A 15,433-nucleotide genomic window follows, 5' to 3' on the forward strand; every position below is an offset into this window, starting at 1 on the left:
AGTTGTAAATACAATGGGATCCTGTTGTGCTTGAAGTAAGTTTTATGTTCTGCATTTTACAGTACAAAACGTGAGCAAGAAGTTGCTTACCTGAAGAAAAGCCTGGATGAAGAAGCTCGGCTTCATGAAGCTCAAATTCAGGAACTTAGACAGAAACATGTGCAAGCTTTTGAAGAGCTTTCTGAACAGCTGGAGCAGACAAAACGGGTACTTTTATTCAACTCACCTGTCTTCTTCCCCTTCCAGGCTGTTTCCCCCTCCTTTCAACACTAAAAAAGGACCTCCCAAAACTGCTTTCATAGTCAGTTCTCAATCTCCAGCAGTGTCATATGGGGGGCTTCAGGCTAAAGGTGGCCAAACAATATACACTAAAATGATCTGATTTTACGGCAATTCGATAAATAGGATCAGATCTCCCGAAAAAAATCAAAAGCTTTTGTTTTTTTTATAATTCGACAAATCAGATCGGGTTTTGTTTTGGATTTTTTTCGGTCCCGAATGCTGGAAAGTTTTCGTCAGTTTTTCTAAAGATTGTATGGTGTATACAATTTATACTGTATTACTATAGTGTGTGTGTGTGTGTGTGTGTATGTATGTATATATGTATATGTGTATATGTATGTATGTATGTATGTATGTATGTATGTGTGTGTGTGTATATGTATGTATATATATATATGTATGTATGTATATGTATATTCGCATTCGTGAACTGTCCCTCAAAGGAGCTCTCAATATAATCCCTACCATTGACATATGTCTATGTATGTATCATGTAGTGTATATAATGTAGTCTAGGGCCAGCTTAGGGGGAGCCAATTAACTTATCTGTATGTTTTTGGGATGTGGGAGGAAACCGGAGTGCCCAGAGGAAACCCATGCAGAGATGGGGAGACCATACAGGACTAGATAGTGTAATGGTTAAGGGCTCTGCCTCTGACGTGGGAGACCTGGGTTCGAATCTGGGCTCTGCCTGTTAAGTAAGCCAGCACCTATTCAGCAGGATACCTTGGGCAAGTCTCCCTAACACTGCTACTGCCTATAGAGCGCGTCCTAGTGGCTGCAGCTCTGGCGCTTTGAGTCCGCCAGGAGAAAAGCGCAATATAAGTGTTTGTCTTTGTCTTTTGTCTTTGTCATACAAACTCCTTGTAGATGGTGCCCCTGGCTAGGATTCGAAACGGGGACCCAGCGCTGCAAGGCGAGATCGCTAACCACTACGCCACAGTGCTGCCCAACATTGGTCATATTTCGTCATATTTTTGAAATGTTAAAATCAGTCAGAAAAATTGATTGCAATTCTTAAATTGAACAGATTTTTTAAAAAATTGTATGTTGAGTGGCCACCTTTATCGGGACATTTAAGCCCTTAAGGTGAACTCTTTATGGAAAGGAGCACATGACACTAACCCAGGCATGGGCAAACTTGGCCCTCTAGCTGTTGAGGAACTACAAGTCCCACAATGCATTGCAGGAGTCCGACAGCCACAGTCATGACTCATAATGGCAAATGCATTGGGGGATTTTAGTTCCTTAACAGCTGGAGGGCCAAGTTTGCCCATGCCTGCACTAACCCCATACTTGTTGGTGGGAGAGAGGTTATGCCTGACTTTTACATTTTCATTAATTGTCCTTTTTTTTATGAATTGGGAAGAGGGGGAGCCCAGCTATGATGTGGGTGGAGAGGTGTTTAATGCCAATTCCTTGGGTCAGCAGATATTTGCAACTGTAAACATTTTATGAATGAGCACACAGAAGTCTAAAATACCGAATGCAGTGTTTTCCCGCACTGATTTTCTTCACCGAACACACTTCTATGAATGATAGCCTTTGTCTCAAATAGTTGTAGCCAAAGACCCTGAACAAGCATGCAGATCAGATGTTTGACTGTCTGGATTAGCCACATGCTTGTTTCAGTTGTGTGATTCAGTCGCTAATGCCAAATGGATCAGTCAATTTAAAGAGACTCTGAAGCGAACAAAATTGCTATTTTTACCTGCTAGTTCGCTTCAGTAGTCATTATATGTAAACCGCTGCATCCCTGCCGCAATACGAATGCTTTAGACCCCCTCCCCCAAAATCCCGGAGCAATCATCCATGACCATCTTGGTTGTGGATTGTGCTGCCCTAAGGCAGAACATTAAAATGAACTTCTGCACACTCATGCAAATCCTCATGCGAATCATGCAGCAATCAATGCTGTCCCTACAGCTAAGTTAAAAGCTGGGATCTTCGTTACAAGAATAAAGTCTCATGCGTAGTCATACACCGTGTAGAGGTAGCCCAGTGTCGTATGTATCCCAACTCTGGCCCTCAAACATGCATAGCGCAAACATGCACGCATTCAGCGCATCAAAACATATCTAGGGAATAGAAGCATAAATTTTTAACGTCCTCCTTGGGACAGATGGTGCATCTAACTAATCCTGCAAGGGAGCTGCTAGTACCTGCGTATGTACCATGCGAACACACCAGCAAGCTGAGGCAGAGCTTTCTGCTGTAGCTCTGCCTCTCCTGACGTCAATCGGCGTGCAGATCTCCGCCTCTCCCCCGCCTCTCTCTGTGAAGGAAGAGGGAGAGGCGGCGATTGACATCAGTAGAGGCAGATCTGCAGCTGAAAGCTCTGCCTCTTTCAGGAAGCGCCGGCCGGATTTTTTTTGCAAAAGGTGATCCAATTTCATAACTTTTTTTATTTATTTTTTTCCTGTAACTTGCCAAAATGTGTCAAGCAAGGGTCTAGTACAGTGATGGCTAACCTTGGCACTCCAGTTGTGACAACTGCAAATACCATCATGCCTCTCCATCCCAGAGTTATGCTTAGAGCTATCAAGAGTATTGCAATGCCTCATGGGACTTGTAGTTCCACCACAGCTGGAGTGCCAAGGTTAGCCATCACTGGTCTAGTAGGTGCAGGAGAGTACTGACGTGAAGGCACATCACTTATGTTCACAGCTTTTTTGTATTGACGTGTATATCTGTCAATACCGCTAGGGAGGTTAAGGTTACAGGCTTCACTACAAAGGTACTCCTTTGATGGTAGCTGCTGGCAGCTATTTAGACAACAATGTGACCACTAGCAGGCAGTCATAGTAGTCACTGGCGCAAGACAACCAAGTAGTTAACCCTTGTCACACTAATTCCAGTAAAGTATGCACACTGTATCCAGGAGTGGTTTTGTTTTTTCGCTAATAAATACTGCAAATGTCCAATGATTGTTGCGTGGTCACGCAGGTTCCCCTTTTTCAATGGAAGTGGACAGGTTATACTATTTCTGAGAAAATGGTTTATGCTTTGCCTTGAAAAATTCCGTGTTTTTTTTTTTTTTTTTTTTTTGTGTGTATTGATAGGATCATTTCTGCATTATGGGTGAAAGAACAACTTTTTGTTGGATAAAGTTTGTGTATACTTAAATATACACATACACAGAGAGAGAGAGAGAGATTTATATCAGGAAAATATTCAGTGCATCACTTTTTCCACATTTTGTCACAGCCTTATATCATTTTTTTCCCCCTTGGAATTCTACACATAACACCCCATAATGACAACTAAAAAGTTTACGTGTTTTTTGCAAATAAAAAATGAGAACGCACATGTAAATAGGTATTCGGAGCCTTTGTCATGAAGCTCAAAATTGAGCTCAGATGCTTCCTGTATCCATGATCATACTTTAGATGTTTCTGCTGCTTAATTGGAGTCCACCTGTGCTAAATTCAGTTGATTGGACATGAGTCGGGAAGGCACACACCTGTCTGTATAAGGTCCCACAGTTGAGAGATCATGTTGGAACACGAACCAAGCATGCAGTCAAAGGAATTGTATGGAGACCTCCTTCCCAGATTTGTCCCTCAAGACAATCCTGTCTCGATGACAGAAAATGTTCTGCTGCTTTGAAGGTCCCACTAAGCAGTGTCCTCCATCCATAATAAGTTCAAAACCACAGGGACTCCTAGAGCTGGACGGCCATCTAAACTGAGCAATCGGGAGAGAAGGGCCTTAATCAGGGAGGTGACCAAGAACCCAATGGTCACTCTGTCAGAGCTCCAGAGGTCCTCTGTGGAGAGAGAGAACCTTCCAGAAGGACAACAATCTCTGCAGCAATCCACCAATCATGCCTGTATGGTAGTGGCCAGACAGAAGCCACTCCTTGGTAAAAGGCACATGGCAACCGGTCTGGCGTTTGCCAAAAGGACTCTGACCATGAGAAACAATGTGTCTACACTGTATTCCCCCTGCCCCCAAACACCTGATGACTTCAATAGTTATGCAAATAAAGGGCAGCACAGTGATTGTAGTGGTTAGCTCTCTCACCTTGCAGTGCTGGGTCCCCGGTTCGAATCCCAGCCAGGGCACCATCTGCAAGGAGTTTGTATGTTCTCCCATTGTCTGCGTGGGTTTCCTCCGGGTACTCCGGTTTCCTCCCACATCCCAAAAACATAGTTAAGTTAATTGGCTCACCCCTAAATCGGCCCTAGACTACAGTACTTACACTACATAATACATACATAGACTTATGATAATAGTAGAGATTAGATTGTGAGCTCCTTTGAGGGACAGTTAGTGACAATACAATATATACACTGTACAGCGCTGCATAAGATGTCGGCGCTATATAAATACTAAATAATAATAATGGTGTTCGGAAAGCTTTCAGCATAAGTGCTGGAATTGTAGTGGGCTAATGAATTTTTAAAGATTTGCGATTTTTAAAGATTCTCCTTATGGAGGGAAGATCCTCCCAACTCCCCAGCCATTGATAGATCAACTATCACTTCAAAGGATTACTAAAGCTAAAAGACAATCAGTTTAACTTACCTGTGGATTACAGACCCCTGGAATCAACAGCGCTGTCCATCAAGTTCCTCCATTGAGCAGCGGCGATCCCCGTAAAGCTGGCTGGTGGCTGCCAGTCGGTGGCTACTGCGCATGCTTAGCCCTGAGCCGCTCACCCACTGCCAGAAGTGCTCTGAACATGCGCAGTAGGGATTTTCACGTACTGCACATGCTCAGCTCTCGTGGAGGCGCGTGGCCGGCTAGCTTTGCGAGGGTCACCACTGCTAGCCGGAGGAGCGGTCACAGGATGACTCAAGGGGGCTGCAAGGAGCCCCAGGTAAGTAAAACGATTTGTTGTTTCTTCACACTTTAGATTGCCTTTAAATATAAATGATTTTCATATTGGTCCCCCTACTTTTGCTTGAAGAGCAGAATATAAAGGCTGTGCAAAAACCTATATAAAAAAAGGCAATCTTGTGAGCGTCAGATTTGTGGCTTGAGTTGAATTGTTTACAGGATTTCCTCCCTCCCCCACTGTAGGTAAAAGGAAACTTGGAAAAAGCTAAACAGACCCTTGAAAGTGAGCGTAATGAGATGGCCAATGAGGTGAAAGCTCTTATGCAGGGCAAAGGGGACTCTGAACACAAAAGAAAGAAAATTGAAGCACAAGTTCAAGAACTGCTAGTTAAAGTAACAGAAGGTGACAGAATCCGTGCAGATCTGGCAGAAAAAGCGAACAGACTACAGGTATGTTGCAGACATTCTTACTAAACGCAAGGAAAGGCGTTTTGTTTTTTTATTTATCCAAAATACTAACAAATAAAACCAAAACCATTTTGTTCCTTTAGGTTGAGTTGGACAGTGTCACTAGCCTCTTATCTCAAGCGGACAGTAAATCTATCAAACTTAACAAAGACTTTTCCACCTTGGAATCTCAGCTACAAGACACTCAGGTACGTTTAAAACTTACATTTTTTGAACCCTTGTGGGGCTGGATGGTTCTGGCTCCTTAAGGACCAGAGGTGTCCTTTTCCCTATTGATTGTTTGGCTCCTAGTAATCACGGAGTCGGGAGCCAATGAAATGACCGAGATGCGGTAGCTCTGCTGTCACTGAGATAGCAGAGCAAGTTGGTGCAGCGGCGAGAAAGGAGTGAGTGCGTGACAGTGAACCGTTGCAATCGATGTCCTGTCAGGCCTGGTGCACACCAAAAACCGCTAGCAGATCCGCAAAATGCTAGCAGATTTTGAAACTTTTTCTGTAGCGTTTCAGCTAGCATGAAGCGTTTTTGGTGTAGTAGATTTCATGTATTGTTACAGTAAAGCTGTTACTGAACAGCTACTGTAACAAAAACCGCCTGGCAAACCGCTCTGAAGTCCAGTTTTTCAGAGCGGTTTGTGTTTTTCCTATACTTGACATTGAGGCAGAAACGCATCCACAATCCAAAATCTGCAGCAGCCCGGGAGTATGCGTTTCTGCAAAACGCCTCCCGCTCTGGTGTGCACCAGCCCACTGAAATTTACCCTAGCGGATCCGCACGCGGATCGCAAACCGCTCTGGTGTGCACTAGGCCTTAGAGCTGCACAGCCACCAGCAGGACTACATCTGTACTGAACCACTTAAAAAAAACCCCCCAAAAAAACAAACCCTGTAATTTGCAAAACTGTAGGCAGTTAAGAGTTTAAACATCAAGGACCAGTTCTAATGCATACATCAATAAAGGACTCTGGGGAAATTCGAGCTCATAGTCAAGCGGTTATTCTTCTCCTATTTAGTGCTGGAAATTGCAATAAAATAACATTTGTAATTTTACCGATATTCTGTTATTGCTTTACCTAACCTTCCTCTCACGCTAAGCTCAACTTTTTCTACTAATGCTAACTTACCACGATCTGTCAAACTAGCCTACCCCTACCTACTCCCAACACTAACCTAGTACTTGGCCACCCATCAAAACCCCACAAGCCCCCACACTCCTTTTCACGCAGCAATCTCCACTTTTCATACTACAGTAGTCTATTCCCATGCCCTTATTCTCCACTGGGTGCTGCCATAGCTGCAATTAATACAGTGGTCTATGCGGCGCTCACAGGGACAGTTTTCCATAAGGCACTTTAGGCACGTGCCTACAGGCGCCTGATGATGGAAAGGAATCTCCCTCCCTTTGCAAAGTTCCCAGCTGAGTGCAAATGAGGTTACTTAACCGGCTCTCGGCATTCCACAGATCAGATCTCCCTTCAGCTGGGGACATCCTTAGCTACCTAAAGGCTCATACACACATCAGACTATAGTCTTTGGAAAATGAAAGCTCACAGACCAATCTTGCCACCCTTCATGTAGTATGAGAGCCATACTCTACACAGTCTTTTCTATGGAGCTGAACTCCCCATCAGAAAAAAATCTTGATGCTGCACACACAGATGCTGTACAGACACAAAAGATCAGTATCTGCAAAAGATCTGTTCCTGCCAAAAATCCATTCCTGCAAAATGCAATGATAGTCTATGAGATCTGCAGATCATCATACACACATGATTTAACGGACATTCATCTGCAGATCAGACAATCGCAGATCTGAAAATCCATCCTGGTGGATCTGATCTGCAGATGAATGTCAGTTAAATCATGTGTGTATGATGATCTGCAGCTCTCATAGACTATCATTGCATTTTGCAGGAATGGATTTTTGGCAGGAACAGATCTTTTGAGTGTGTGCAGGATGTTTGTGTGCAGCATCTTGCAAAGATTTTTTTCTGATGTAGAGTTCAGCTCCATAGAAAAGACTGTGTAGGTATGGCTCTCGTACTACATGAAGGGTGGTAAGATTGGTCTGTGATCTTTCATTTTCCAAAGACTATAGTCTGATGTGTGTATGCAGCTTAACACTTGGAGGCAAAGCTACTTACTATTAGGTTGCCTGAAGTGCCCTCAATACTAAGGACTACCTGTGGCTAATTGTGCTGGGCAGGGGAAGTAGGGAAGAGGTGTGAAAGCTGGGTCAGCTAGCATACTTACGGTGTGGTTTTGGCGGGGGGTTTGTGGATTCATGGAGGGCAAAGTCTAGGGTGCCAGAACATTTGTGCCTATAGGCTCCTGTGATGTAAATCCGGGCCTGACTGTTCAGATTTTCTGCATCGGTTATAATAGTGTATCCATAACTTGGTGAGGCATTTAGGGGAACAGAGTTTGGAATGACCCTGTGTAGTGTAATCTGCAGTGATTTGCAACTTTTTACTTAATCCTTAGGCTTGGACAGGATCATTTAAATTGTATGTAATAGCGCTGTATGACATTTCTTGCCCCCTTATAAAAATACAGGCAGTCCCCTGTTGATAAAAAGGTTCTGTTCCGAGAGGTTGTAAGTTGAATTTGTAAATTGTCACGTGTTACACAGTGAAATGTAGATAGATTTACTTTCAGAAAACCCTTAATTTGGATGTACATTAGTATAAACACATTTGGGGGGGTTGTTTTCTATGGGCTTTAAATTTGTTTTATATTTGCAGTTTATACAATACTGTAACAAAATGTAATAAAAGTCAACAGCAAAGTGGCTTCTGGTGGGAGGAAGAGCGCATTTGGAGTTGCTGTCAGTTCACGGTCCAGCCTCTGGTTCAGAATTCTCAGCTTAGATGGGCATGAACTGCTGCCTCAGCAAAGTTTTTATCCTAGCATGTATTTACAGCTTGAGTCTGGAAATGTCTGCCCTACTGCCAAAGAGAACCTCGCATATTTCAGAGAAATTCTACCATGTTTAACACCTAAGTTGTCTCATTTTTTTTTTGTTTTTCTTTCTTTGCCATCTAGGAACTCTTGCAAGAAGAGACACGTCAAAAACTGGGCCTTAGTACAAAACTAAAACAAATGGAGGAAGAGAAAAGTAGTTTAATTGAGCAGTTGGAGGAAGAAGAAGAAGCAAAGAAAAACCTTGTAAAGCAAGTCTCTACATTGCAGTCTCAGGTGCGCTTCAATTGAATGTAGCGGTGGAATGAATTAATGTTTAACCTTAATCAAAGGATAGAGGGGGCATTTTTATTACTGCCTTATAGCTTATCCCGCATTGTTGCTTATCGCAGTGCATAACAAAACATCAGCCCATATGTTTAAAGGCATCCTGTAGGGGAGAAAAGTGCTCAATTTGGTTGTATCTGAATAATCCAGAGGCTTCCCTCTACTGTCCTTCCTCTGGGTCCAGCTGAAAAGTCAACAGCATGCCCAAGTGCAGTAACATGGACCGCTTGGATTTTGGCAGGAAAACTGAACCAGATCGGGTCCGTGCTAGTGCGCATGCGTGAGCTGCCTGCGCAGTAGCACTGACCCGATCCGGCTTGGCATTTTCTGCCAAAGCCGACAGGTCCATGCTACTGTGCAGGCGCAGAGTGGCTGCGCCTCGGGGGTCCCATCGTTGGATCCGGCTGGCAGAGGATATCTGGCTTCCTAAGGTAAGTATCTACAATTGTGCCGCACAAGCCGGTTTGCTTTAATAGAAATGGTCAGTGAAATGTAGAGAATTCCAGCTTGCAAGAAAATTGTAAAGTTTGGAACTGGGCCAATTAAATGCACTTCCTGCAGTTCTAAGCTGCATTAAATCTCCACGTAAAGCAGAATTTGCATCTCATTGACAATCTCTACTTTAATTTTTTTTTTGCAGTGTTTTAACACAAATAGGATGAGCAATGATGCTTGGTAATTGATACAATGGGAATGAGTATGGAGTGAGTGGAAGAATGGAGAACACAATGGGCATAGAGAATGAAATGCAGTGTGAAGAGGTGCTTAGTTTTTGCATTAAATGGATAAGATGGAAAAGACTGGTTAAAGAAATTGAGGGAAAACTGAGTACAGAGTGAAAAATTTGGGGGGAGGGGTGGAGTGTAGAGAATATATTTTTTTTGGGGGGGGGAGGGGGGGGGTGAACAAGGGGCGAGAAGCGAAATAACTAAACGTGGGTAACAAAAGTTGAGATGGGAGAGGCACAGGTCCATAAGAGGGCAACAGAGTTGAAAGGGGCAGAAAGTGGAAGCATAGAGAGAAGAGGAACAAAGTGGGGCAAGGGTGAGAGGCTATCTATTATAAATCCCTTATTTACCCCAACCGGTCAGTGTCGTTTTGTTTTGTTTCCCCCCATCTCGATTTTACATGATTTGATATTTCCTTTTTAAATTTATGGCAAGGTAAAAATTAGGTGTACTTGGTGGATGCTTTCACTTTTTGGTAATATGTGAAAACTGACAAGTAGGATTGTAGCTGTTTGTATTTGAACTGTACTAAAAAAAAAATTTGGAGGGGCGCAGATGGCATGGTTTTGTGATGAAATGTCATAATAGTATGTGTATTCCTATACATTCGCTAAGAAGTTGCTTATGTTTCCAGATAGCAGATATGAAAAAAAGAATGGAAGAGAGTGTTGGTTCCCTAGAGACAGTTGAAGAACTGAAAAAGAAATTGCTGAAAGATCTTGAAGCTGCAAATCAGCGGTATGAGGAGAAAGCGGCTGCATATGACAAGCTTGAGAAGACTAAAACAAGACTTCAGCAAGAACTGGATGATCTTGGTGTGGATCTTGACCACCAACGCCAGACTGTGTCCAACTTGGAGAAGAAGCAGAAGAAGTTTGACCAGGTTCAAAACATTTTTGCCCTACAGGGGTAGTGCTATTTGTGTATCTGTTAATTGAATTAAGGGCTGGTTCACACAGGCTTCTGACAAGCTTCTGCTCAGTGTCTCATTCAAATGCCATCTATTTTTTTTTTTTTTTTTTAAACACCAGCGTTTAACAGCTAAGCTTTTAATGGGTTTCAGTGCATAGTGTTTGAGAGCGTCGCAGTTTCTGGGCTTTTGGAAGAAAGGGCTGGTATTTTGTGTACAGGAAGTAGAAATACAGGCTTTTGTTGGCTTTCAGGGCCGGTTCACACTAGAAGTGCTTTTCTGAGCATTTTGAGATTAGCGGTTTTTTTATATCGCTCCCATGCATTAAAATCGCAGAAAAAAATTGCTGTGATTTTCGCATACGCAATCGTGAAATCGCTGCGATTTTTTTTTTTTCCCCCACGATTTTAATGAAAGTGAATGGGAGCAATTAAAAAAAAAAGCTAATCGCAAAACGCTCACAAAAGCTCTTCTAGTGTGAATGGGCCCTCAGTGGCTTTTGCTGGCATTAAAATGCAACGCCAACAACGGCAAGAGTTCTAGAAGTGTATGTTGCTTTTGAGACAAGACGCCAGGACCTACTGACAGGCTTTCATGAAAGCCTGCAAAAGCTTCTACTAAATACACTTGCATGGGATAGCACTCGATCCCTAAAAATGTCACTTTTGCCAGTCACCCAAAAAACTGCGTTTAATGCCTGCAAACACCCATGTGAACCAGCCCTAAAAGCCCTAACTGAAGGTATTTGAGATTTCCATATCTGAAATTACATCAGGGGCGTGCTATTTGATGATTTATACTTTACTAATTTATATAATCCAGCATTTATGGAAGGTACTAATAACTCTGCAAAGAAAAGGGACTTCTGCGGTTATCCTTAAAGGAAACATGAGATGGCATCTCTCGTATTTATACTTTACTGGGGCTTCCTCCAGCCCCATGAGGTGCGATGGCTCCCTCACCGTCCTTTTATGGCTTCTCCATTATCCTGTAATTGCACTGGTATTTTGGTTGGCCTTGCTCTTCTGCACATGGGTGGCTGAATGCTCACCCTGCCGTTCTCCCGTGTCCAGGAGCGTTCTGCATAGCAGTACTGCACAGGCACAGAACTCGCCCGGCCGGGGTGCGAGCGTAACTGGTCCACGCAGGAGAAAGCGACTGACAAGATTACCAGCGGTGATTACAGGATAAGGTAGGATGGTGAGCCAGTGATCACCCCTCTATAGGGCTGGAGGAAGTCCCAGGTAAGTGTAAATACTTTGCGAGGCCTGTGCTACATTCCCTAAATTCCTCTTTCCCCTGCCCTCCCTGCAGAGTCCTGAGTGAGTGGAAAGAGGGGAACTTAACCTCCTTGCCGGTTATCCCGAGCTCAGCTCGGGGTAACCTGCCGCGGAGGATTCCTCAGGCCCTACTGGGCCGATTTGAGTAATTTTTTTTTTTACACACGCAGCTAGCACTTTGCTAGCTGCGTGTCACTTACGATCGCCGCCACTTCGTGCCGATTCCCCGCTACCCGTCGCATCAGAGGGTGCCCTCCCAGACCCGTGCGCTGCCTGGCCAATCAGTGCCAGGCAGCGCTGAGGGGTGGATCGGGACTCCCTCTGACGTCGGTGATGTCATCGCACCCGTCGCCACAGGGGAAAGCCCTCATGGAAATCTCGTTCAGAACGGGATTTCCGGATGGGCATATGCGGCGATCGGCGCATACGGGGGATGCCACAGGGAGCTAGCGCTAGGCTAGCTACATGCTAAAAAAAAAAAAACCTCCCTGCCGTGCGCAGCAAATATTTAGAACGGCAGGGAGGTTAAAACTCATCTGATCGCCAAACCCAGTGTTGCGTCACATGACACGACTTATAATACGGTGGCACGTCCCAAATGTCTTAATGCTCAGAGACGTAACGCTGGATTTAGTGATCAGATGAGTTTTTAAGTCTGAAGCCAGTAAAATTACCTTTATTTCCCATTCCTCTTCAGCATTGACATCAAAGATATGCCGCATCCCCGCAGCAGAAAATGTATTTAAACACCGCAGCCCACCCCCCCACCCCCCACCGAAATCCCGGGGCAAAATTTTACGTCTTTAAAGTTGCAAATTTTGCTGCCTGGGGGAGGCAGAGCTTTGTGTTGTAGCTCTGCCTCTAGTCCAATCAATCTCCGCCTCTCCCTGACCCTTCAGTGAAAGAAGACTGAGGGGGCAGAGATTGACTGCACTGGAGGCAGAGCCACTGCACTCAGCTCTGCCTTTTCCAGGAAGTAATGGAGGATTTTTGCCTTGGGGATTTCTGGGGGGGGGGGGGGGGGGGGGGTTGGGGTTAAATACTTCGTTCTGCCACGGGGATGCAGTAAATCATCTTTGATGTTAATGCTGAAGAGGAATGGGAAATTTAAAAAAAAAGTAATTTTACTGTCTTCAGACCCTTTTAAGTTCCTCTTTTTCCGCTCTTGTGACTCGAGAGGGAGGAGAGGAATCCGGTTGTTAATAACAGCGCATGAGCCCACGGGCTATAGTTTTCCCAGCGCTGGGATAGAGTATTGGTACTATGTGGACACACTACCACTCCAATCCTGAAATAAACTCCAATCCTTTGCGAAATCTCTCCTGGAGGTTATAAGGAATTTTTTTTCTGTCAGTCTGCTTTGCATAATTTATTTACAATATTCTACGGGTACGCTTTTCCATTTTGGTTAGATTTTCAAACTGGGGCTTTAGTGAAATAAAACTTATACTGTACAAGCTTGCCATGCATTTATTCTTGTTAAATCATATGGTGTGCATGTGTATTAACCTCTTGAATAATTAACTATCTTAGTTGCTTGGTGAGGAAAAAATGATATCTGCCAAATATGCCGACGAACGGGACCGTGCAGAAGCAGAGGCTCGTGAGAAAGAGACCAAAACTTTGTCCTTGGCTCGTTCCCTGGAGGAGGCTTTGGAGCTTAAGGCTGAATTGGAAAGAGTCAACAAACAGCTGCGCACTGAGATGGAGGACTTGGTTAGCTCCAAAGATGATGTCGGCAAGAGTGTAAGTTAATCTTTCTACATTGGGGGGGGGGGGGGGGGGGTTAAGGTAATTTTGGGGGGTTTTTTTTCTATGCATACCTTGTCAAGTAACAATATGCTCTTTAAATGACGCTTTTCCACAGGTCCATGAACTTGAGAAATCAAAGAGAGCCTTAGAGCAACAAGTAGAGGAGATGAAAACTCAACTGGAAGAACTTGAAGATGAGTTACAAGCAACTGAGGATGCTAAACTTCGCCTTGAAGTTAATTTGCAAGCAATGAAGGCCCAGTTTGAGAGAGATTTGCAGGGACGTGATGAACAGAGTGAAGACAAGAAAAAGCAGCTTGTTAGACAGGTAGGTGCTTTAAAACTTAATTTGTGAATGCGTGTCTCTAGCTTAAAGAGAACCTAAAGTAAAAAAACAACCGAGATGAACTCACCTGGGGCTTCCCTCAGCCCCCTGCAGACGATCGGTGCCCTCGCAGCTCTGCTCCGATGTCCCAGGACCCGCCGGCGAACACTTCCGGTTTCGCCGTCACCGGCCGACAGGCATGGGAACGCGAGTGATTGTTCGCGTTCCCAGCCTGTATATCGCCCCCTATGCTGCTATTGCGGCCTGGCGGGTCCTGGGACATCGGAGCGGAGCTGCGAGGGCACCGATCGTCTGCAGGGGGCTGAGGGAAGCCCCAGGTGAGTTCATCTCGTTTTTTTTTTTTTTTTTTTTAGACTTTAGGTTCTCTTTAAAGTGAACAGTGACCTGAAGGCAAAAAAGCTTAAAGAAAACCTGAACTGAAAATTAAGTGAAAATGAGCATACACAAGTCATACTTGCCTCCCGTGTAGTCTACTCCTCAATCTTTCTAGTCTACTGCATCCTTTGTCCACTGTGATCAAGGAAATTCTCCTTCCTCCATTTTGAAAATGGCCATTACCCCATAACAGCTTTCTCATCAGCACACTGTTGAACTGTAACATCGTCCACTTGAGCCATAGGGAAACATGGACATTACCGGACACATCAGATGTCCACTCAGCTATAACTGACAGCAACTAATACATAACTGACAACAATGTTGTCAGAACTGGAAGGGATCATTGTCAGAATAAAATGGTGCGCTTCTGAGAGGAACTGATGGCAAGGTAAATATTGTTCATTTAAAGTTACCTCATGTGTTTGTTTTAAATAATTTTACTCAGTACAGGTTCCCTTAAACTGTAAAGAGGGAAGCTTCTGGATCCTCCAGGTAGCACAAAGCAATTTTACTGTTGCTAATATGGGAAAGACCACCCATTAATTGCAAGTGCAGTACATCCTGTTAAACATGCTTTGCTGGGGAAACCTGTATAGCACCACACATTACCATAGCAATTTGCGTGTTAGAGGGCGATGCCTCCACGGTTTAGTAACGGTAAAATTGCTGTGTGCATCAGACCCTTCGTTTTGTACAGTCATTTATCGATTACCCAATTAACCCCTTTAGTTCTGTGTGTGTTTTTTGTTTTTGTTTTTTTTAATTCTTACAAGTGACATGACACACCGGAAAGCAATTCAGAATTCCATCATTTGTAATTTAACAGGAATTAGGGAAAATCGCCCATTGAGGGACCTTATGCGTCCTCTTTAGGGTTTCCTTTCCTTTTTGTAGGCATTTTGCTTTGGCTGCTTAAAAGTAAGCCTGGGTTTAAAGCTAAGAGAACCCCAGTCAAAGTCCCTACAGTGAGACATATTTGCCCTTTTTTTAGCTTCCCAGGTAGGCAGCAGTCTGCTCCCTGAAGCACTGATTAATTGTCCTGGCTGTAAGCCCAAGCACCTTGATATGATTGGGAGTGGGAGAACCCCCACCCAAAAGTACAATAGTACATATTTAGGGCGTCTGGAGAAGAGTGGGGTAGCTATTAACATCTTTAAAGAGGAGCGGTCAGCCATACTATCTCAGAAAAAAAAAATATAAGTAGATCCACTTTCATAACATGTATTGCACTGTCCACATTTTGATTTTAGTAATTTTTC

The 15,433-nt window shown here is 44.0% G+C and overlaps 1 protein-coding gene across 2 annotated transcripts in view; it reads left to right on the plus strand.

Moving 5' to 3' along the window:
* Positions 1-15,433, plus strand: part of MYH9 (myosin heavy chain 9) — a 191,028-nt gene that overhangs the window by 131,943 nt on the left and 43,652 nt on the right. For both annotated transcript variants that reach the window (XM_068240187.1, XM_068240186.1), the window contains exons 27-33: positions 63-207; positions 5,311-5,517; positions 5,619-5,723; positions 8,577-8,729; positions 10,143-10,391; positions 13,232-13,444; positions 13,566-13,778. In XM_068240187.1, the coding sequence (XP_068096288.1) occupies positions 63-207; positions 5,311-5,517; positions 5,619-5,723; positions 8,577-8,729; positions 10,143-10,391; positions 13,232-13,444; positions 13,566-13,778 (1,285 nt within the window). The remainder of the gene's footprint in view (positions 1-62; positions 208-5,310; positions 5,518-5,618; positions 5,724-8,576; positions 8,730-10,142; positions 10,392-13,231; positions 13,445-13,565; positions 13,779-15,433) is intronic.

Source organism: Hyperolius riggenbachi, chromosome 6, assembly GCF_040937935.1.
Source record: "Hyperolius riggenbachi isolate aHypRig1 chromosome 6, aHypRig1.pri, whole genome shotgun sequence".
Classification (NCBI taxonomy): domain Eukaryota; kingdom Metazoa; phylum Chordata; class Amphibia; order Anura; family Hyperoliidae; genus Hyperolius; species Hyperolius riggenbachi.